The sequence below is a fragment of the Physella acuta genome, unplaced genomic scaffold, assembly GCF_028476545.2.
Source record: "Physella acuta isolate Inbredline_101_S28 unplaced genomic scaffold, ASM2847654v3 ptg002087l, whole genome shotgun sequence".
In the NCBI taxonomy this organism is placed as follows: domain Eukaryota; kingdom Metazoa; phylum Mollusca; class Gastropoda; family Physidae; genus Physella; species Physella acuta.
The window spans coordinates 77,054-102,026 of record NW_026733589.1 but is presented as its reverse complement, the minus strand read 5'-3'; the positions used below and the strand labels follow the sequence as shown (position 1 = coordinate 102,026).

Here is a 24,973-nt window from a genome sequence, read left to right as displayed (position 1 = left end):
TAGTAAAAGGTGGGGGAGAGTTAGTTGCATGTAAATATTAAATTGAAGTTATTGTCCATTATAAAGTAAAAGCAAAGATTCCTCTTTAGACCAAGGATTCATTGGGGCAGACGGAGTTGAGTTCGTATGTTTCTTGACCTCGGCATATGAAGGGATATTGTGGTCAGCCGCCTTTACTTAATTAACCTAATGTGAGTTGGGTACCCATCAGAGCTGGGTCGACTCATGGACGTTCCAATGACCTGGACCAGGATTCGAACTCGAGACTTTCAGGTTAGCAGCCTGGCGTGTTCATTGTACTTTTCAATGAAAATTTCATGTAATTTTGTTCATCGATGTTTAAACGGGTGGGGGTGGGGGGGGGGGGGGGGGGTGGTGGGGGGTCAAAACTAATTAAAAACGCCACACAATGGCTTGTGAGGACAGAAACAGAGGTCATGGAAGAGAAGGGGGTGGTAGTACGAGGGGGCAGGAGGGAAGGATCAATGTATGGACGTCAAACGAGATGAAAAAATCAATACAGCGAAAACATCAAAAGAAAAAATCGATGAAATGATATACTGAGGTAGGTGTTTGGGGGGAGCGTGTAATCTTCAGGTGTTTATAAAAAGTAGATAATTAATTAAAATTTTGTCTGAGGCTGTATTTTTTTAGTTTATGATTTTATGTTTATCCATTATTAGTAGGACTTTGACAAGACTCACTAATTAACCCCCCTTTTTTTGGGTTCAAATATGTGTACCACTGATAGTGTAACGAGCTAAAACAAAAGGGATTTTTAACTGCAACTCTTCATAACCAATAATGGTTATTTTTATAACTAGAGTATAATACCGAAGCATATACTGGCTATTTGTATTACTAGAGTATAATTTAAAAAGCATATATATGCTCTTTGTACATCCAGAGTATAATACTGAAGCATATATTGGCTATTAATACAGTATTATACTGAGGCAGATACTGGGCTATATACAGTGGCGTAGCCAGGTCGGGTGTCACCCGGTGCGGCACTTAATGGTGTCACGTCACCCCCCCTCCCCCCCCCAGAGGCGTAGCGACCCTTCCCGGGGACAAACTTTCAAATTTTCGATTTGCACCCCCCCCCCCTCAAACTTCTTTTTCTCTATATATTTGAGTATTTTTCGCCTTGGTGTCACCCCCCCCCCCCTAAATGGTTTCACCCGGTCCGCACCCCCTGCCCCCCCCCCCCCCCCTCGCTACGCTATATATAACCAGAATGGGGACTGTGTGGCCTAAGTGGTAGAGCGCTAGGCTGCTAACCCGAAAGCCTCGTGTTTAAATCCGGGTCCTAGTACGTAAAACATCACCGAGTCCACCCAGCTCTGATGGGTACCTAACTCATGTTAAGGAAAGTAAAGGCGGCTGGTCAAAGTGCAAACCACACCCTCCCTTCATATGCCGAGGTCAAGAAACACGAACTCTACTTCATTTGCCCAATGGACCCTTGGTCTAAAGAGGATTATTTACAACGAGAAAAATACTGAATCATATACTGGCTATTTGTACAACTACAGTTATATACTAAAACCAGTACTGGCTATTTGTACAACTTTGGACTGTTACTGAAAGCGATACTGGCTATTTTCACCACTAAAATGGACCCACCCACACCATCACTGACACACATATGTTATCGACGTGCCCCAGATCTCCACGATAGGAATGTCAATGTCAGGTATACCTACGTGTTGTCCAGCACCTATGTATCGTGTCCTTAGATAACTGGACCCTGGTCTACACGATAAAGCCTGCTACTTGACACTAGACTAATTTACAAACTACAGAAATATATCACGACACAACTTGCTACTTCTTTCTTGAAATTAAACCAACTTACAGCCGCACAGAAATAGATTACATCGCTAAATGCTACTTGAAATTAAACTTACAACCTACAGAAATATATAACCTCGCCAAATGCTACTTGATATTAAGCTAACTTTCAACCGCACAGAAATATATTCCATCGCCTAATGCTACTTGAAATTAAACCGACAAACTACAGAAATATATTCCATCGCCTAATGCTTCTTGAAATTAAACAAACTTATAAACTACAGAAATGTATTACATCACTAAATACTGTAAACGTATGCTACTTTAACTAAACGAGCTTTTCTATTACTGTAAACATTCCGAAATACTACTTTAACTAAACGAACTTTACTAAAACTATTAATATTCCGAAATCTTTACGCTTTAATACTTGAGTCAACTTCAATTAAGCGATTTTTTTTTTCTATAAACTGTAACAACTGTAAATATTCTGAAAGCTAATGACGTAGGATATCTATCTATCTATATACTACTAAAAGTCAAGTTTGTTTACATGTTTGAATATTTATTTTTTTGTTTGTTTGTTTTTTTGTTTGTTTGCCTGATCAAGTATCCTGATATGTTCGGCTCTATCTGGAGCGCTGTAAAATAGTATGTAGGTAGAGAATAATTTTTTAATGCAGACAGACTGTTAATCACAAATTTATTAAAAGACGTTAATTAATTTATTGATTTATTCATTGTTAAATTAACCGTATTTTTTTAAAAATGTTAATACTTTGAATAAACTTTGTGGGGATAGTGACGTCCCTTGATAGTGACGTCAGAGTTTTTTGTTGACTCTTTAGTTAAATTAGTACAATAAAATGGCGGCGTCTATCGAAGAAAATTGTGTTCCCATTCCAAAGTTTAACGCGTTCTAAATCTAATTTTCTGTCGGTCATAACTTTAACAATACGTCCGTTTGCTGTATTTATTACGTTCCAACACTTATATCAATTTTCAACTGTCTTTTTTCATTTAGTTTTACAATAAATTTCTCTAGATCTAAAGATCAGCTGTCGAAGGAAATTTATGAATCTAGCCTAGATCTAGATCACTAAACTCAATGTAAATTCTAAATCTAGACTTAATGTAAATTCTACATCTAGAATCTATTTCAGGCCTTAATACATCTAGAATCTATTTCAGGCCTAAATTATTTTATATAAATCTTTGTTTGGCTAATTTAAGATAAAATTTAATTTGAAAGTTACTACTTCTAGACTAGACGCTCGAAATCAAGTTGCATCAAAGTATAGTATAAAAATTCATTTGTGACGTCACGAGTAAATAGCTAAGTTTGTAGCGTAGTCCGCTCTCATGCGAGTGGTACAGGTTCTAGACCAATATGTCAATGATATTTTTTTTTCAATTTTTTTTTTAGATGTTAATGATAAAGTTGCCTATCTGAACTTGGCAGGATACAGGGCAGGTGAAGTAGAGTTCATCTGTTTCTTTGTCCTAACCATATGAAAGGATAGTGTGGTCAGAGACATGCTCGGCTGGAATCGTTTTTTAAACGATAAAAACATGTTGTCTGAGACTTGGCGGGACACTGGGCAGGTGAAGTAGAGTTGAGTAGGTCACATGTGACGTCAGTATATGAAGGGATAGTCCGAAATCGGTGTTTTCGGTGTTTTTAAAAGATAAGAAACATATTTTTGAATGTGGGCTCTGTTTTTGTGACGATAAGTGACACTGCAGTAGCGTAGCGAGGAGGGGGGGGGGGCGGGTGGGGAGGCGGGGGGGGGGGGGGGAGGCGGGGGGGGGGGGGGGAAGGGGAGGCGGGGGGGAGGTGAAGGGGGGGGGGGCGGGGTGACGTATGTTGGGGCGCCAAAATGGTTTGGAAAAATAAATTGAAAGGTTGAGGGGGGTTCAAATCGAACGTTTGAGTGGGGGGGGGGGGGGAGGGGGTGCACATCAAAAGTTTGAGGGGGGGGGGGGTTGAAAATCGAAATCTTGGGGGGGGGGGGGGGGTTAAAATCGAAAAGTTTGTCCCCGGGCGCCGGGAAGGCTCGCTATGCCTCTGAGTGACAGACGTGATGTTTTTTGATGGATGACCCCCGAAACCCACAGTTATCCAAGGGATGACGGGTATTCTAGTATACTACTAAAAGTCAAGTTTGTTTACATGTTTGAATATTTATTTGTTTGTTTGCCTGATCGAAAATTGTGATATGTTCGACTCTATCTGGAAAGCTGTAAAATGGTATGCAGGTAGAGAATAATTTTTTAATGCAGACAGACTGTTGATCACAAATTTATTTAAAGACGTTAATTAATTTATTGATTTATTCCTACGCAGAATAACCCATTTTTTTTTAAAATGTTAAAACCTTGACTAAACTTTGTGGGAATAGTGACGTCACAGGTTTTTGTTTACTCTTTAGTACAATAAAATGGCGGCGTCTATTGAAGAAAATTGTGTTCCCATTCAAAAGTTTAACGCGTTCTAAATCTAATTTTCTGTCGGTCATAACTTTAACAATACGTCCGTTTGCTGTATTTATTACGTTCCAACACTTATATCAATTTTCAACTGTCTTTTTCATTTAGTTTTACGATAAATTTCTCTAGATCTAAAGATCAGCTATCGAAGGAAATTTATGAATCTAGCCTAGATCTAGATCTAGCCTAGATGTAGGTCACTAGATTCAATGTAAATTCTACATCTAGAATCTATTTCAGGCCTTAATTATTTTATATAAATCTTTGTTTGGCTTATTTAAGATAAAATTTAATTTGAAAGTTAGTACTACTAGACTTATTTTTAGATCTAGATCTAGAATCTATACGCGTAAATCAAGTTGCATAAGGAGACACATAGTATAGTATAAAAATTCACTTGTGACGTCACGAGTAAATAGCTAAAATGGTAGCGTAGTCAGCTCTCATGCAGGAGGCACGGGTTCTAGACCAATATGTCAATGAAATTTTTTTTTTCAATTTTTTTTTTTAGATGTGAATGATAACGTTGCCTATTTGAACTTGGCAAGATACAGGGCAGGTGAAGTAGAGTTCATCTGTTTCTTTGTCCTAAGCATATGAAAGGATAGTGTGGTCAGATACATGCTCGGCTGGAATTGTTTTTTAAACGATAAAAACATGTTGTCTGAGACTTGGCAGGACACTGGGCAGGTGAAGTAGAGTTGAGTAGATCACCTGTGACGTCAGTTTATGAAGGGATAGTCCGAAATCGGTGTTTTCTCCGAAATCGGTGTTTTCGGTGTTTTTAAAAGATAAAAACATATATTTGAATGTGGGGTCTGTTTTTTGTGACGATAAGTGACACTGCAGTAGCGTACCGAGGAGGGGGGGGGGGGGGGGACGGTAGGGGAGGGGAGGCGGGGGGGGGGTGGGGAGGAGGGGGGGGGAGGCGGGGGGGGTGGGGGGGAGGGGAGGCGGGGGGGGGTGGGGAGGGGAGGCGGGGGGGGGGGGGAAGGGGGGGGATGGGGGGGAGGGAGGGGGGGAAGGGGGGGGGGGACATATGTTGGGGCGCCAAAATGGTTTGGAAAAATAAATTGATAGGTTGAGGGGGGTTCAAATCGAAAGTTTGAGTGGGGGGGGGTGCACATCAAAAAGTTTGAGGGGGGGGGGGGGGGTTCAAATCGAAAACTTTGTCCCCGGGCGCCGGGAAGGGGTCGCTAATGCCTCTGAGTGACAGACGTGATGTTTTTTGATGGATGACCCCCGAAACCCACAGTTATCCAACGGATGACGGGTATTCTAGTATACTACTAAAAGTCAAGTTTGTTTTACATGTTTGAATATTTATTTGTTTGTTTTGCCTGATTGAAAATTGTGATATGTTCGACTCTATCTGGAGAGCTGTAAAATAGTATGTAGGTAGAGAATAATTTTTTAATGCAGACAGACTGTTAATCACAAATTTATTTAAAGACGTTAATTAATTTTATTGATTTATTCATACGTACAGTAACCCATTTTTTAAAAAAATATTTGAAAAGCCACTAGACTCGGCGGGACCGTGACGTCACAGGTTTTTGTTTACTCTTTAGTACAATAAAATGGCGGCGTCTATCGAAGAAAATTGTGTTCCCATTCACAAGTTTAACGCGTTCTAAATCTAATTTTCTGTCGGTCATAACTTTAACAATACGTCCGTTTTCTGTATTTATTACGTTCCAACACTTATATCAATGTTCAACTGTCTTTTTCATTTAGTTTTACAATAAATTTCTCTAGATCTAAAGATCAGCTATCGAAGGAAATTTATGAATCTAGCCTAGATCTAGATCTAGCCTAGATGTAGGTCACTAGGTTTCTATGTAAATTCTAGATCTAGACTTAATGTAAATTCTACATCTAGAATCTATTTCAGGCCTTAATTATTTTATATAAATCTTTGTTTGGCTTATTTAAGATAAAATTTAATTTGAAAGTTAGTACTACTAGACTTATTTTTAGATCTAGATCTAGAATCTATACGCCGTAAATCAAGTTGCATAAGGAGATACATAGTATAGTATAAAAATTCACTTGTGACGTCACGAGTAAATAGCTAAAATGGTAGCGTAGTCAGCTCTCATGCAGGAGGCACGGGTTCTAGACCAATATGTCAATGAAATTTTTTTTTTCAATTTTTTTTTTTAGATGTGAATGATAACGTTGCCTATCTGAACTTGGCAAGATACAGGGCAGGTGAAGTAGAGTTCATCTGTTTCTTTGTCCCTAAGCATATGAAAGGATAGTGTGGTCAGATACATGCTCGGCTGGAATTGTTTTTTTAAACGATAAAAACATGTTGTCTGAGACTTGGCAGGACACTGGGCAGGTGAAGTAGAGTTGAGTAGGTCACCTGTGACGTCAGTTTATGAAGGGATAGTCCGAAATCGGTGTTTTCGGTGTTTTTAAAAGATAAAAAACATATATTTGAATGTGGGGTCCTGTTTTTTTGTGACGATAAGTGACACTGCAGTAGCGTACCGAGGAGGGGGGGGGGGGGGACGGTAGGGGAGGGGAGGCGGGGGGGGTGTGGGGAGGGGAGGCGGGGGGGTGGGGAGGGGGGGAAGGGGAGGCGGGGGGTGGGGAGGGGGAAGGAGGGGGGGCATATGTTGGGGCGCCAAAATGGTTTGGAAAAAATAAATTGATAGGTTGAGGGGGGGTTCAAATCGAAAGTTTGAGTGGGGGGGGGGGGGTGCACATCAAAAGTTTGAGGGGGGGGGGGGGTTCAAATCGAAAACTTTGTCCCCGGGCGCCGGGAAGGGTCGCTATGCCTCTGAGTGACAGACGTGATGTTTTTTGATGGATGACCCCCGAAACCCACAGTTATCCAACGGATGACGGGTATTCTAGTTATTCTATAATCGCTTCTTCAACTATGCGCGATCTATTACGCCATTTGGTACATGGTATAAAAATTAAACATGTTTTTTTTTTACCGATAAAGAAACAAAATCCGTTAGGGCCTACCTGACCCTTATTTGTTTGCTAGCGTACGTAGCCGAATTAAAAATGGCATGCTCTTTGATTTATCCATTCGCAAAATAAGAAATAGAAAAAAATATTAAGAGCGCTTTGTTATTTCATCTGATAACGTTTATTTGAAAAATAAAGATGTACTATGTGGATAATTTTTTGTCTGCGTTTAATCTTTCTGCTGAAAATTGGCATGGTGTGTTGTGTGATTAAACGCGATTTAAAATCTAGCTAGAATTAAAATGCTCGTTCTTCTACTCAGAGGCGTAGCGAGGGAAAGGGGGGCGGGGGGGTGCGGACCGCACCGGGGTGACACCCATTTAGGGGTTGACACCAGTGCAATTCGAACGTATGAGGGGGGAAGGGGGGGGGTGCAAATCGAAAATTGAAAGTTTGTCCACGGGAAGGGTCGCTAGGCCTCGGGGGGGGGGGGGGGGGGTGACACCTTTAAGTACCGCACCGGGTGACACCCGACCTCGCTACGCCACTGCTTCTATGAGTTTTTCCCCCTGTTGTGTTTGTGAGTTTACGTTTAACTTTTTAACTTTAACGTAACCAGTCAGAGGCCAGACCCATTCTGAGTGGTAGAATAGTAGCTCTCAAATAGCAGTAAATTAAACATCAGGTCTTATATTTGTATATAATTTTGTGTTAATCTTGAAAGGCGTTAGTTATTTTTTAAATTTATCTTCATTTTTAATTTTTTTGTTTGTTTGCCTCAGACATGTAATTTACAGTGTCGGTTTGCCTTTTCATGTTCGCTTTAGTATTACAGTTTTCATCATCGGCTTGCGATGACTGACACTGATTGACAATAGTAATACTTCCCACTGACATGTTCTTTCATTCACTTAATAGGGTTTACTTATACATGATGCAAAACGTCTAATTTCACATTTATTTTTAAATCTGAAAATGCAATTATGATTTAAAGTTCTGTTGAGAAATAACAACACTGGCAGAAATTGTTTTGACTTACAAGTGAGCTAAGACTACATCTTAGGTATTTCGTACAACTAAGGGTTTTCTCGTTAAATTCCAAAGCTGTATTCAAAATCTTTAAACTACAAAGTTTAGACAAAAAGTCGCATACAATTTAAAATATCATGTTTACTCAAATAATACATTTTATATCCATATTTTAAATTTTAATGTGATGGAATTTATCTCTATATTTAAAAAAAAACTTTTCTGAACAAAGTTTTGGGCTGCTTCCCTTGGCTATTTTGAATTGGTAGATGGGAAATAACTCATAAAGAACTTAGTATCTTTTTTCTTCTTCCTTCTTATTTGTAATGTTGGACGTGAATTTCTCCAACACAATTAAGTATTACGTGTCACATAAAAGCCTTTGACTTCGATTTCAGCCTGCTTTTCTTTTCCATTAACCTATGTCCACCCAAGAACAAAAAGGCAGCAGTTGTTGGATTTCGAAGTTATCTCCTAGAGATGGGTTGCTGTCCACAGATATCGAGCCTCATCTGCCCGGGGGTTGGAACTCGGGGATATTTTAGCCGATCTCTACAACTTTATATTGAATGTAAAAATTCTTTTATTCAATATTGCATATCTACTTGGTAGAAAATTTATGTAATACATAATTACAATTATTGTTGAATTAAACATACATACACACACACATATATATATATATATATATATATATATATATATATACCCCCATAATACCCCAAATGTCTGCAGGTTTTAAACTACACAGCTTGTTAATTCTGCGCTTTGATTTGTTAACACCTAGGATTTTAAAATTTAATCCTCATCCATTAACCAGGGATTAATTTTCGTTTTATCTTCTTAAATTACCACGCCATGGCGGATATGATGAATAAAATAGCACGGTTTTATGGGGTTGGAGTTTTTTTTTTTTTTCGTTTTCTCCGATTAAAATTCGTTTAAGTGTAGGCCTTTACTAAAAAATAAAGGTACACTATTCATTCTGACCCGTCGGTCCATATGTACAGTAGAGTTCGTCTGTGTCATTGATCTGTTTTTATATTCAAAAAGTCAAAGGTACTCCCAAGGGAGTAATGGTTGCTTTTAAAGTAGATTAGAATCTGCTCGTATTGAACTTGATTATTTGTTTATTAAGGTATTGTGGGTGCAGGGTTTTGCAATGTAGATGATGTATATGTGAAAGGTGGTGCAACGTGGATGTAAGGTAGTGCAACTTGGGTGCACTGTGCGGGCATGAGGGATGGAGGGTGAAGTAAGGAAGGGGGGGTACTATGGCTGCACTAAGGGATCATGGTGGAGTACTGTGTGGGGGGCTGTGTGGATGCAGTGTGGTGGAGGGGGCAGTGTGGTGTACTGTGGGGGTATTGTGGGGGGGGGGGGGACTGTGAGGGTTACTGTGGGCGCAGTGTGGGTTTGTGGGGGGGGGCAGTGTGGGGTACTGTAGGTAGGTGCAGTTTGGGATACTGTGGGATACTGTGTGTGGGTGCAGTGTGGGATACTGTGGGGGCAGTGTGGGTTACTGTGGGTGGGTATAGAGTGGGGTACTGTAAGTGCATTGTGGGGGAGGGGGCAGTGTGGGGTAGTGTTCATGTAAAGGATTGTTTGGCTAGCACTATGACTCCTGTTGACGCATGCCCTTCTGTAAAACCCATTAAACAGGTACCCCTCGCTCCACGCCTTACGTTTCTGTTCTCTGACAATAGTCATAAACTATTGCCTGGCGCAGTGTTCTAGTGTCAGCAGTTTAAAAACTGGGGCGTGAGACTGTACGCTTTATCCCTTGTGTTGACCACAACTTTAACATTTTGCTCGCTTCATCCGTTGTGTTGACCACAACTTTAACATTTTGCTCGCTTCATCCCTTGTGTTGACCACAACTTCAACATTTTGCTCGCTTCATCTCTTGTGTTGACCAGAGCTTCAACATTTTGCTCGCTTCATCCCTTGTGTTGACCACAACTTCAACATTTTGCTCGCTTCATGTGCAACTCGGTTCCAGTCAATGAAATTGAGTTGCGTGTGGTTGGTGAAGTGAGTTTTTCTTTCTGGCATATCTTCGTGTGGTGGGGGCGAAGCACGTCTACCCCCCCCCCCCCCCCTTCCCTCACCCGAATACAATAGAATTTAAATAGAAAATATATACTTTTACCCGTCCCCGGAAAAGTTAGTCCGCCCCGACCCCCCCCCCCCCCCCCAGGAAAAAAAGACTGAAAGAAACACTGAGTGTAGTGTATGCCAACATTTTTCAATATTGGTCTCTATTACTACTATTAGATAAATTTAGAGTGCCTTTTGTTTGTGTGTGTCTTATGACAATTGAGATCCAATTCCAAGTCAGCAAGCGACGCTTGGCTGTGTATGTATGTGTTTGTTTAAAAAAAAAATAAGAATAAACATTAGCACACATATTTTCAGTGGTGGTGTTGAGGGAGAGGATAGGACGTTCTGCAGCTCAGTATTCCCCCCTACAGTTGTCTGATCCGTGTTTTTTGTTTTTTAAATTGCTTTTGTCTGTGCCTTGTGCAAAGTGTGTCTCCTTCTGCGTATGTCTGCATGTCTCCTTCTGCATGTGTCGGCCTGTCTTTCTGCCTGTGTCTGTCTTCTTCTGTCTGTGTCTGTCTGTCCTTCTGCCTTTGTCGGCCTGTCTTCTTCTGCCTGTGTCGGCCTGTCTTCTTCTGTCTGTGTCTGTCTGTCCTTCTGCCTTTGTCAGCCTGTCTTCTTCTGTCTGTGTCTGTCCTTCTGTCTGTTTCTATCTGTCTGCGTCGGCTTGTCTTTCTGTCGGCCTGTCTTTCTGTCGGATTGTCTTTCTGTCGGCCTGTTTTTCTGTCGGCCTGTCTTTCTGTCTGCCTATCTTTCTGTCGGATTGTCTTTCTGTCGGCCTGTTTTTCTGTCGGCCTGTTTTTCTGTCGGCCTGTCTTTCTGTCTTTCTGTCGGCCTGTCTTTCTGTCGGCCTGTCTTTCTGTCTGCCTGTCTTTCTGTCGGCCTGTCTTTCTGTCGGCTTGTCTTTCTGTCGGCTTGTCTTTCTGTCGGCCTGTCTTTCTGTCGGCCTGTCTTTTTGTCGGCCTGTCTTTCTGTCGGCTTGTCTTTCTGTCTGCCTGTGTCGGCCTGTCTTTGTGTCGGCCTGTCTTTCTGCCGGCTTCTCTTTCTGTCGGCCTGTCTTTCTGTCGGCTTGTCTTTCTGTCGGCCTGTCTTTCTGTCGGCCTGTCTTTCTGTCGGCCTGTCTTTCTGTCGGCTTGTCTTTCTGTCGGCCTGTCTTTCTGTCGGCCTGTCTTTCTGTCGGCTTGTCTTTCTGTCGGCCTGTCTTTCTGTCGGCTTGTCTTTCTGTCGGCTTCTCTTTCTGTCGGCCTGTCTTTCTGTCTGTCTTTCTGTCGGCCTGTCTTTCTGTCGGCCTGTCTTTCTGTCTACCTGTCTTTCTGTCGGCCTGTCTTTCTGTCGGCCTGTCTTTCTGTCGGCCTGTCTTTCTGTCGGCCTGTCTTTCTGTCGGCCTGTCTTTCTGTCGGCTTCTCTTTCTGTCGGCTTCTTTTTCTGTCGGCCTGTCTTTCTGTCGGCCTGTCTTTCTGCCGGCTTCTCTTTCTGTCGGCCTGTCTTTCTGTCGGCCTGTCTTTCTGTCGGCCTGTCTTTCTGTCGGCCTGTCTTTCTGTCGGCCTGTCTTTCTGTCGGCCTGTCTTTCTGTCGGCTTGTGCGTGTACGGAGGCTCCACGCCGCGGGTTTCCACGTGCGTTTGTTTGTTTACTGAGCTCACTTCCGGTGCAACACAGCGAGACCCCCGTCCTGCGCACTCCATCGTTGTTATCGTTCACGTGACGTCAGCGCGTTTGCGCATGCTCGGTGATAGGCAAGGACATGACGGGATTCCTAAGAAGTTCAGGAGTTCCAATTCAGATTTCTTTCAGAAAAAAAAAAAAAAAAAAAAAAAAAAAAAAAAAAAAAAGGGGGGGGGGGGTGTCTTGCTTTTTTTTTGGGTTATCTTTTGGGGAGAGTGGAATTTCTATAGGATTTACATTAAGAGATTCTTTCAGGCTCCGCTCCCCACTCATTGCCCGCAGAGAAAAAAAAATTACTGAAAGAAACCTTGTTAACAATAGTTCTGACTATACTTACTAAGGGCCGTCACTCAACAACGCTGATGTACATAAGATCGAGGCCTCACCACACACAAACATACAGGATCATATGGAACACAATACACACAAAAATAAAGGAACACACTACACACAAACCATTTACTCATCATGTCCCTGATAGGTAGCCTACCTAAGTCACGTTAGGGAAAACAAACCTACTTGTATAAACCTACCTATACGTCAACCTCCACTTTCATTTAACGTATGTAAACCCTACTCTTGTATAAACCTACCTACCCGTAGAACTATACTTTCATTTAACGTAATGTAAACCCTACCCTTGTATAAACCTACCTACCCATAGACACTTTCATTAACTAATGTTAACATCAGCTCACTTATATAAGCCCTAACCTTGTATAAACCTACCTACCCATAGACCGACACTTTCATTAACTAATGTTAACATCAGCTCACTTATATAAGCCCTAACCTTGTATAAACCTACCTACCCATAGACCGACACTTTCATTAACTAAGGTTAACATCAGCTCACTTATATAAACCCTTATAACCTTGTATAAACCTACCTACCCATAGAACGACACTTTCATTAACTAATGTTAACATCAGCTCACTTATATAAGCCCTAACCTTGTATAAACCTTCTTACCCATAGACCGACACTTTCATTAACTAAGGTTAACATCAGCTCACTTATATAAGCCCTAACCTTGTATAAACCTACCTACCCATAGAACGACACTTTCATTAACTAATGTTAACATCAGCTCACTTATATAAGCCCTAACCTTGTATAAACCTTCTTACCCGTAGACCTACACTATCATTTAACGTATGTAAACTCTACCCTTATATAAACCTACCTATCCTTGGATCTTTACTTTCATTTAACGTATGTGAACCTACTTACCCGTAGACCTACACTTTCATTAACTAATGTTAACATCAGGTCACTTATATAAACCCTACCCTTGTATAAACCTACTTACCCGTAGACCTACACTTTCATTAACTAATGTTAACATCAGCTAACTTATATAAACCCTACTCTTGTATAAACCTACTTACCCGTAGACCTACACTTTCATTTAACGAATAAAAACTCTGCTCTTATATAAACCTTCCTACCATGGACCCTACATTTCCATTTATACCCACGAACTTCCGACTAATTAAGTCGATACAGGACGTGACTGCAATGGTCGTCCATCCATTAATTTAATGCCATCCCCGTGGTAACTGTCGCCTAGCAACTCATCGATGAGGTTTAACATGGAGGTAATTTGCATGATGGTAGTTGTAGTAAGAATCTTATGTCTCTTTCAATTTAAAATCATTTTACAAACTTATTTGCGTGATATATTATTTTAAATTGATAACTTATTTACGTTAAACATTATTTTAAATTGATATTTAACAAATAATAATTACATTATACGTTATTTCAAATTATATTTTACAAACTATCTTTTAATTATGAATTTTTATTTTTAAAAATGTAAAATGTTTTACTAACTATATTGAAATTATAAATAATTTGAAACTAAATCACATTGTACGAACTTTGTTTGAAATTTTAAATGTAGTAGGCCCTATTATTTAATTTAATTTTTTATTTTTACAGACTATATTTACATTATTAATTACATTAAATTCAACTACGTTTTCAATTACCTTTTTTAAATTATTGTAAACATAAGGTTGCGAATAGGTACATACTACACTAAAGAAATTAAAATCTTACGAATTAAGCTTATAATAATACTTTACTAACTACAGTTATTTATCATAGTGTTTTACTAGTCCTTGATTGTAAGACCACAGACTGCATGTAAATTACTAACTTCATTTAACTTTGAGCAGTATATGTGTGTGCGTGTATGTGTGTGAAGTGGGGGGGGGGGGAAGAGTTCCACATAACACAGCTGTGATTGCTATGAGTCTGCTCGATTTTTAACCTCATTTTTTAAAAAATTAGCACACGTTTAAAATCTCCGAACTATTGAACCGTATCTCAGTGGTTCTCAAAAAGTGGGTTAAAGAGAAAATACCCCGAAAATCTTTTCGTGAGAATATGTACATTTAAATCTCACTGTTAGTAGATTAGTTGTTTAGAGGTTCTCAAAAAGTGGGGTACCACTTAAAGAGAAAGTACCCCGAAAATGTAACCCTGGGAACATTTACATTTTTATCTCACTCTTAGTATATTGGTTGTTCAGTGATTCTCAAAAAGTGTGATACCGCGTAAAAGAGAAAATACCCCGAAAATTTTACCATGGGAACATTTGCATTTTTATTGACATTGTTAGTATATTGGTTGTTCAGTGGCTCTCAAAAAGTGGGGTACCACGTATAGAGACAATTACCTGAAAATAAGACCCTGAGAACATGTACATTATTTTATCCGTCTGGTATATAGATTCTATTTAAATATGTGTGGATCTAAATGACCGAAACAATACCCTTAAATCTTTCCCTGAAATCATGTAGCACTTCTTCCATTGAAAAACTTAAAGTGCCTGCGAAAGGAAATATTTTAAAAAATATATTTAATTTGTCCCCTTTACTCGACCAACCTGTTTCTTCACCAGCCAACAACACAACCCCCAATATATGGGTTAAAGTTCACGCATGGTGGTGTTCTCTCCCCTTGATGTGACACAGTTTGTCTTGAAAGAGAGAAAAAAAGGGGGTAACCTCCCCTGAGTGCTAGATTAGTGTTCGTGGCTTCGTTTGTCTTGTGTGTGTGTGTGGTGCAGACGGTAGCTGTTTTAAATTTTAAAAATTTCACGGAATGAATGGTAGTCGTGGCCGTGTAAGACAATGGGTTGGACTTAAATATTTTCACTGTCACTAACTCGATTTATAAGGTTTATTTCACTCTTTGTGTTGAAATCGGTAAGTCGAGATTTTTGTTTTCTTTCGTTTCTTTTTTGATATAAATTAGAATTATACTTTTTTTACGGTTAGAAATTAAATGTTTATACACACTTCTTGATTCTTGTCAAATACGAACGTTAAGGCAGTATTTAACGGCGTTGCATGTTGCTTTACGGGCGGTGTATGTTGAACTTATGTCGGTGTATGTGTTACACCTGTATCCGATAGGTGTTATATCTGTGTCCGAAATATGTTATACCAGTGTCCGATTTGTGTTATACCGGTGTCTGAAATGTGGTATAACTTGTGTCCGATAGTGCCACAATAATATAGACTCATCTTTTTTTAGAAAAAGGTGGGGGTGGGGTTAGATTACTGGCAGTTAAACCAAATTAAGTCCAAAATTACTTGCAAATGTCAATGCTAATCCTAAACCAAGTCCTACCATAGCTCGAACCATAATTCCTAATCATAACACAGATATTTTCGAAAACGTCGTGTCGAAAATAGGTAATATCAGTCCTCTCTAATATCTTTATCGTAGATTTTTTTTTTTTTTAGGTGACATCGTGGTGTAATGGGCTTGTTGATATTCAGAGCATGAGGATGGGAGTGCTTGGTTGTTGAGTGGGAGGGGAAAAGAAAATTGTAGGCTAGAGGTGGGGGGGGGGGTTTGAGTTTATAAATGAACATTGTAACAGTCGAATATAGGTTCTACGTTGACTACATAGGGGGGGGTTATGAATGAACATTGTGAAAGTCGACTACGTGGGTGATACGTTGACTACGGGGGGGGGGGGTCAAAGTCGACTACGTGGGCGTTACGCTGACTACGTTTATTCATGTGAAAGTGGGTTCTAGATGGGTGGAATAGTAACATAGTGGGTGTGCTGGAAGGGTGGGGGGGGGGTCCGCTGGTAAGGTATATTAGAAATATGGCACTGCTGAGATAGTGGTCAGCCTTTGTCTCGACCGAGAGAAGAAAAATTAATTAGGCTTGTCAATCAACTTTTTCGGTGATTACTTTTTTTTTGGGGGGGGGGGGGGGGGGGGGGGTAAGGGGATGGACACGTTAGGGTTGGGTTCGATAATAGGGTTGTATAGGATTGTTATCTGAGCCAGATGCGTTGATTTTGGGATTGGGAAAAGGGTTGGGTTCAGTAGTAAGGATTTTATAAGAGCAAGATGCGTTGATTTTGGGATGAGGAAAAGGGTTGGATTCAGTAATTGAAAATAAGGTAAAGGGTTGGGGTCAGTAGTATGGATTTTTTAAAGGACCTGATTTATTGATTTTAGGATGAGGAAGAGGGTTGGGTTCGGTTATTTGGGATAAGATAAAGAACACGTAATGGTTTGGTTCAGTAATGTGACTTTTTATAAGGACCAAAATGAGATAAAGGGTTGGGTTCAGTTATTTGGAGTAAGATGAAAAACTAACGGATTGGGTTGTGTTTTTTTTTTTTTTTGGTATTGGGGTTTAAAATTCGGGGCAGAGTATTAGACACTTAGGGTCTGGATTAGGTTAGCGAAAGCTCAAGGCTTAGCTTTAAGATACTTTAAAATCTGTCTGCTCTATTTTAGAACAGCCGCCGGTCTTAAAGTTCTTGTAGAAACGCTTGCACTGTTGAAACTTTACATTTTTAAAACTCGTATCTCTGGTAAGGATAAGTGCTAGGATTAAGATTAGGTTAGCCGTGATATGCTAAAATTTAATTTTGTAGATGTACCTAATTTTCGATGTTAGCCTGACTCTTTTATTTTATGAAATGTATCGATACTTATACGTTCTAAACTTTACCAGCGTACTATGTTAGGGCTATGTATCTATTACGCTTGCCGTAAATAGATCTAGTGGTAAAATATGTACCATGGAACGATCACGCGTGTTAAAATTAGCGTTTCGAATAGTGCAGTGAAAATATCTATACGTATTATTCCAATCAAGTCTGGCTAGTCAGCTATTCTTGCTACTGCTTCGTGTTGGTTTTGTATCGTAAATTTAAGTTAACACATGTATAAGCGGTATGATGATAAGGAGTGGGGGACCAAAAAATTGGATAACTCCACCCGAATATGACGCGAGAGTTATGGTTAGTGGCGGGATTGTTTACCTGTGGGTGGGTGACGGTGTCGGCTTTGATAATTTGGGTGTAGCCTTGATGACATGGTTGGCATTCCGGGAGGCTGGACACGCCCACGTCCTACTACACGCTAGAGCTGTGTTGGTGTGTTGTTGTTTTTCTGTGAGGCGTGACGCGCCTCAGTGCGTGATTTATGTCGTCGTGTTTGACGCCATTACACGTTGAGGAGGGAGGGGCACTATAACATGATATTGGCCACACTTACATGACATGGGCCACACTTGCAGGACATGGGCCACACTTACATGACATGGGCCACACTTGCAGTACATGGGCCACACTTACATGACATGGGCCACACTTACAGGACATGGGCCACACTAACTTGACATGGGCCACACTTACATGACATGGGCCACACTTGCAGTACATGGGCCACACTTACATGACATGGGCCACACTTACATGACATGGGCCACACTTGCAGGACATGGGCCACACTTACGTGATATGGGACACACATGTATGGGACACTAACATGACATGGGCCACACATGACATGGGCCACTAGCATGACATAGGCCACTCTAACATGATATGGGTCACTCTAAAATGACAAGAGCCAAACATGACATGGGTCACTCTAAAATGACAAGGGCAATCTAACATGAATTAAGCCCCACTTACACGACATGGGCCACTCTAGAATCAAATAGCCACTGGGATGTCATTAGCTACTGCAACATTTCAAGATCCCCTGTAACATTTTTTTGGCCATACAACATATACCATACATGTCATGGGCCAATGTATTATGTCATGACTAAGTTTTACCTGACATGGACCTTTCTAACATGACATAGGGCCACTGACCTGACATCAAGGGCATCCTTTATATGACATGGGTCACTATAACATGACATGATAGCACGTTGTCTTAAACTGCCTAGCTCTGTCAAAGGGGTTATTTAGTTCATAAGCTAATCTCGAGCCATGTTTAGCCGTTTGCAACGCGTCGTTTTAAATGTGTTACCGCTCTAAATAATAAAGGCTTGGCGTGTGTTTTTTTTTTTTTTGACACACTGTAATGGCCTGTTGGTTTTTGATAATAATCCGGGTTCATCTAGTGTACCCCGTGCTTTAAGTTCCAAGTTTTCGTCCCATTCAACATGGGTGCGCACCAGCTAATGAAGCTTCTCTGTTATGTAATCTTTTGTAGTTAAAGTGCACCCCATTGCTTAAAGTTTAAAACTTGCGCACCATTCAACATGGGTGCGCACCAGCTAATAAAGCCTCTCTGTGTTATGTAATATTGTGTAGTTTAAAGAGCACCACGGTGCTGTCGACTTCTTACTTTCACACCATTTAACAGTGTTACGCACTAGCTAATCGCTTGCAAACGCTAGAGATTACGTTTTGTCTCGAGTTAAATCTTAATCCAAACTAGGGATGGCGAGTAAAAAAAAACATGTGTATACATTATTTATCCTAGAGATATGAAGAAGCCGCGTTAAATTACATAGTTTATGGGGAACGATTTAACAGAATGAAGAAAAAAAAACGGCATAACATGTTATTTATTTATTTTCCTCAGTCTTACATTATGCGTATTTTCTTCAATGGAATGAGCACCCTTTGTTAATTGAAAGAACCATATTCACTGGTTCAAATAGCCGCCTTCATAAGTTTAAAAAGCCCAATGTTCTAGTTCAAGACCTATTTTCTTACATCTAGTGGGCAGAGCATCCTTTGCTAGTTTGAAGAGCCGGATGTGGCCCCCCAAGCCACATGTTTCACACCGCTGGTTAAGCTGTTGCTCCGTGTGTAATTCTGTATGAGCGAGCATACGAAGGCGTAAGCTGCTTATTTGTTTCATTTTGATTAAAATAACTCGCGTCAATAAAAACAGTGGTTCTAAAATAGTATGACCACACACCCACCTGTTAACATTTACTGTCTTTTTCATTTTAAACATTTTTCGTACAATTATATTTTTTTCCGTTAATGAGATATGAGTTATTCCATTAATATAGATCTAAATGCATGCCCCCTCCACATGCACAGTCTCTAATACGTTACTATTTCATCTCATCATGGTTTCATCCTTATCTTAAAGTTCCCCTTTCGAACCAGACGATCCATGGGGCAAGTGAAGTTTCTATGAAATCGGCATATGAAGGGATAGAGTGGCATGCACTATGCTCATCCGCCTTTACTTTCCGTAACTTGATCTAGGTACTCATCAGAGCTGGACTCAGGGACGTTCCACTGACTTTTACCCAGTGTTTCTTTCAGACATTTTTTCTCCGCGGGGGCACTTGATATTTTCGGGGGGTGGGGGTCAACACTGGTTAAAGTATATATTTTCTATATAAATTCCATTTCGTTCGTTAACCCCAAGAAGTGCCCGAAAAAAAACTTTGCTTGAACCCGAGACTTTCGGGTTCACATTCTAGCACTCTACCGCTAGGCCACGCCGTCCTTATGTTAGGAATCCCTGTATTTACAGCCTAACATGCCCGCTAATTAAGTCTAATTAAGACTCCACGCGCGTGTTATCTTCTAATTAAAAAGAAACATGGGGGTCGTATTGTCCTAGATTTGGTATGCCCTTGTGGTGAAAACTAGCCAATCGAAATGTGTTTTGATTACAGCTGATCACGTGAGACGATAGGACCAATTGAAAGCTCTGGTATGCTTACATTTTATCCCAATACTCAAGTGGGGTCCCTGGTGCGACTTGTATGTCCTATAACACCGGTAGTATCTTGCCAGATATTAGGGTAGTATTGATTATCCTATGTAGTATATATGTAACTGTAAAGATGTGATCTAAATTTGAGCGTGGATCATATAGAATTTTTAATCATTATACTAATATTGAATTATTATCTGATATATTTATTTTAATTACATTACTCCAGGGGCGGAACTACCATACCGCCAGACCCCGCAATGCGGGGGGGCCCAGGACGTTTAGGGGCCCAGTTCCGACCAAAAAACGATGCATTTTTTTTTCAAAAATTATGTTTTTCATACATCTTAAAAGTGGTTTTGTAAAAAAAAAAAAAAACAAACAGGTCTATTATAGCAGAGATTGTTGCGTAGAAAAATAATTTAAAATCTACAAGAAAGTTTGAAAGGTAGGTAAACATTTACACTACTTCCATGACTTACTGCCCTTCTTTAAAATAGGGATGCCCACGAAGCTCATTTAAATAGTTTTGTACTATATACATTAAAAAGCAATTAATTCTCTGAATTGTTACTTAAATAAGACGTACTATACAACAGTATAGCTATAAAAATCAATGTTTTCAAAATTGATATTATAAAAGCCAAAAATGAAAAAAATAAACATAACGCGAGAAACCATTGACGAATCAAGCTAACGTCTTTATATATTTTTGACCAGCATTTCAGTGATACTATGGTACTTATTAATTGGTTTGGACTAAATTTTTTCTGGTTTGTTCTCTCAGAATGGTTATATATTGCAATGAAATAGACCAGGGGTCAGCAACCTGCGGCTCGCGAGCCGCATGCGGCTCTTTTGATGTCATGATGCGGCTCTTCAGCTCCATGCACAAATATTAATAATTATTTTAATTTATTTTTAAAACTCATAAAAATATTAGTCTGCAATACTTGGTAATTAAAGATTTAGATCTAATAACAATGTAAAGTTTCTAATTTTGAGCAGAGCTTGCTAAACTACTTTAATATGTTTTGTGCGAAACATGTGTATGATTTTATATGAATAAATATTATTTCATATTTAAGCTATCTATTTTAAATGTGTATATATATATATATATATATATATATATATATATATATATATATGGGGCCCTAATTTTTTTATTGCGGGGGAGCCTTTTTTTTCTAGTTCCGCCACTGCATTACTCCCCGTAGACTTGGAAAAAAATATTAAAGTCGATATTTGTAATTAAATCGTACCTATAGTCGGCTTGTTTTTCGTCGTGCGCAATTTTATATGACGTATTGAACTGTCGTGTTTTGAGTAGCGGGTCATTTATAAATTGAAGTCACGTATCTGGCGTGGAGGGGGTTTGACTTTTGTGTTATAGGAAGATGCGGGGGGGGGGGGGGAATGGGGAGAGTTTAGAAGTATTTTTCTATTATCCTAAACAAAACATTAACTTTTTTTTTCTTTAGTGTTTATTTAAGGAAATTGGAGTTGAACTTTGGCAGAAGAGGAGTGTTGCTTTTTCAAATGGAGATGGTGGTAAAAAAAAAGTTAGGTGACGTAATTAATATGAAGACCAATTTGGTAGAACCTTCGCAACGTTGACAGTATACCGTTACGACTCAGTCCTGAAAGCTAGAAAGGGCAGGTGCGGTAGAGTCCATCTGTAACTGAAGCCGTGACACGCATGTACAATGCCTGTCTGGATTTAACACAAAGTACTAATTCATTGTAATGTACTTAGGTTGACCATATAGATCTAAGTCAATCATCACGACTACGGCTCACCCCCTCCCTGCCCTGCCCTGGGCGTAAGGTCATGTGCTCTACCGCACGACCACACCATTCCAACCATGAGGTTGGAGCAGACCGGAAATGACGCTCTCGCGGAAAGGGTCTGAGAGCGTCGTTATCAAACCCTGGGGCGATCTCTTGCTCACACTGAATCCAGCTCGCCACGTGTGTGACCTGGATTCTGGTCAGGGCACCGTGACCTGCTGGCCGGACGTGGTCTTTCTGTGTTTGGGGTGGGTGGTGGGAGCACAAAACAGGACGTGTGTATTATATACATACATACATACATACATACATACATATATATACATACATATACATACATACATACATACATACATACATACATACATACATACATACATACATACCTATCTACCTACCTACCTACCTACCTAGCTAGCTACCTACCTACCTACCTACTTACCTACCTACCTACCTACCTACCTACATACATACATACATACATATATATATATATATATATATATATATATATATATATATATATATATATAATGGTTATATAAGTAGGAACTTAGTAAGAAAAATAAACATATTATTAGTGTACAATCAAAGGATCACAAAAGGGCGATAATTGTGTTTTTTTACTCACTACTGACAACAGCTGTTTCTAATATATTTCAATCAAGTTTTATTGCGAATTGTTTTACCTTTTTACTTTCTCGTATATACGTAGTATAGAGAAAGTATTGTAATCGTGCAAAAAAAAAATCGAGATTTTTACAAATCTCGACGTTTTACACCTCACTGATACGGAAAAACATAATTTTGCAATCTTGTCCGTATGTCTGTGTGTGTGTGTGTGTCTGTGTGTGTGTGTCTGTCCGTGTGTAAACACGATAACTTGAGTACCGTTACAGCTAGGTTGATGAAATTTCATATATAAGTATTTTATCAAAATCGTAGATCCGTATCAACTTTTGAGCGATTTCCGATAACCGGAAGTGGTACTTTTCCTACTTTGAATTTTTCAAAAGCCTATAACTTGAGTACTATTTCAGATAGATAAATGAAATTTCACATGTAAGTAAAAGATCTAATTCTCTACCTTCTGTTAAATTTTGAGTAATTTCCGTTGACTGGAAGTAGTAATTTACGCTACTTCCGATTTCTCAAAAAACTAATGTAAATTTTTAAAGTACTAATAATATTGCGCACTATTATACGCGTTTTTATTCGGCGTTTGCTTGGTGCGCAATGTTTTTTTTTATGAGATTCTATTCTATTTTTAAAAGTTTAAGTATTTAAAATGGATTAAAAATCATAACTATATCCCCAGTTACCATCCCCTGTTGTTTTATATAAGAATATTCGAGAAAGTTTAGGGGAGATCACTACCGGTTTATTTTTTAGTCTATACGTGTAGATTTGTTTGTGATTTCTACACGACCATCCATCTTTACTTGTGGCTGTACAGCCCATAGAGGGCTTTGGCTTGCTGCACCATTTTCTGTCTATCACGTGTGTGTTTGCTGTCTTCTCTTTCCTCGTTCTAACTAAGCTGCCGTGGGTCTGTCTCTTGCTCCTGGATGGGGAATTAGCTGGGGGAAATGTCCTAGACCCTGTTGCACTATATGCCGTGAAGATGTCCCCTTCGCTGTATGACTGTAACACATTTTAAGTTGTGAACTACTGTAACGGACACCTATCTACCAGCCAGATAGATGGTGAACGCCCCCGGATTCTTTCTTGGGGTTATATGCAAATGACCTAAAGCCTAACTGAATGAAAACTAACTCAACAACTCACTAGGGCTCGATTTCGAGGTCTAGGGAAAACTAGTGAAACTATTGAAGTTAACAACTCATTCAATCTGCATACAACCTTTAATAAGTGAACACAGTTGTGGCAGAACACTAGGTTAAACAAGATAAAATATTTAGTTTAGAAAATAACAAAACCCAACTTACAAAGCGTAAGAAAAAATACTATCACAGATTCTAACACTTTATAAAAATAGCCACAGGTCACATAACACTGCTATAGCATCAAGAATCACTTGGCCACAAGTAATATAATACTAGAATACTTAAACAACTTAAGAATGCATAGCACACTCAGGACTTAAGCTCTCTCACGTTCAAATGGTCAAAATGAACTGCCGGTCAAAATGGACGGCCTGGTCAGAATGGACTGCCTCGTGCCGCCTGTGGGCGATCTAGTTATAGACTTAGGCAACAGGGGAGGTTACCTTCAACTCATGTGGCCATTGGTTGGGGTGGTCATCTGGTCTGAATCAATCAATCAGATCTTGATGGAAAATTTCTGAGTCTTAGACTCTCTTAGTAAGACAGCGGAAAAAACCCGGTTGTTGCACCATCGACCATATATGGTATTATAACAACGTCAAACTAGAAATAAAACATTACTAGACCTAAGTAGGTCACACTACGTCATAGTAATAAAACTATGTTTTAACGCTTACAGTAGTAGACACAGTGCCCCCTCCCCCCCCCCCCTATAAGTTCTATTGGCTATACATGATTTGTGTTCGGCACATTAGCAATGTTCCCTTTGAGCTGCTAACCCTAAAGTGTTCGAGTTAGAATCGTGGGTTCAAGTCAGTAGAACGTCCCTAGAGTCCACCCAGCTATGAGGGTACCTGACTCACGGTAAGCAAAGTAAAGACGACTGTGCATAAAAGCTGACACTATCCTTGCTAATATCGAGGCCACTGAAACAGGTGTACTCTACTTCACCTGGCCTATGGACCGTCAAGTTCAAAAGGGTCCTTTACTTACTCACCTTCAGCTCTGCGATCTCCAGACGGCGTTATAATTGTATCAAAATATAAGTAATGTTATATTGAGCTCGCGCATAAATACTATATTTTACACATCCGCTTTTGCTCCTTAGTGGGAATGATTATCATCATTTTTACCCTTTTGTGCCCAAAATACACGGGGCAGATGAAATAGGGTTAATCTATTTCAGAGACCTCGTTATTTGAAGGGATAGTGTGGTCAGCACTATGCCCAGCTGCCCGTGGTGTACCTAACGTGAATCAGTCACCTGTCAGAGTTAGGTGGACTCAGGGACAGTCTACAGGCTTGAACCCGAATTCGTACTCGAGATTTTCGTGTTCGCAGTCTAGCTCTCTACCGCTAGGCCAAGCCGTCCCTTCTTTGCACCGTCGGGACTTG

At 39.9% G+C, this 24,973-nt stretch overlaps 2 protein-coding genes across 4 annotated transcripts in view; one reads left to right on the top strand and one right to left on the bottom strand.

The window, feature by feature from the left end:
• The window catches only part of LOC131932099 (solute carrier family 45 member 3), a 69,461-nt gene that overhangs the window by 8,223 nt on the left and 36,265 nt on the right, over window positions 1-24,973 (top strand). The window contains exon 1 of one of the 3 annotated variants that reach the window (XM_059288985.1): window positions 15,111-15,239. The exons of 1 other annotated variant lie outside the window; for it this stretch is intronic. The gene's annotated coding sequence lies outside the window, so the exon portion shown is untranslated. Of the gene's footprint in view, window positions 1-15,110; window positions 15,240-20,255; window positions 20,446-24,973 lie in introns of those variants that run through there. One more of the 3 variants, XM_059288987.1, reaches the window with a different exon arrangement.
• Window positions 11,003-12,037, bottom strand: LOC131932094 (octapeptide-repeat protein T2-like). The gene has a single exon (XM_059288976.1). It carries the CDS (start codon window positions 12,035-12,037, stop codon window positions 11,003-11,005), a length of 1,035 nt encoding a protein of 344 aa, XP_059144959.1.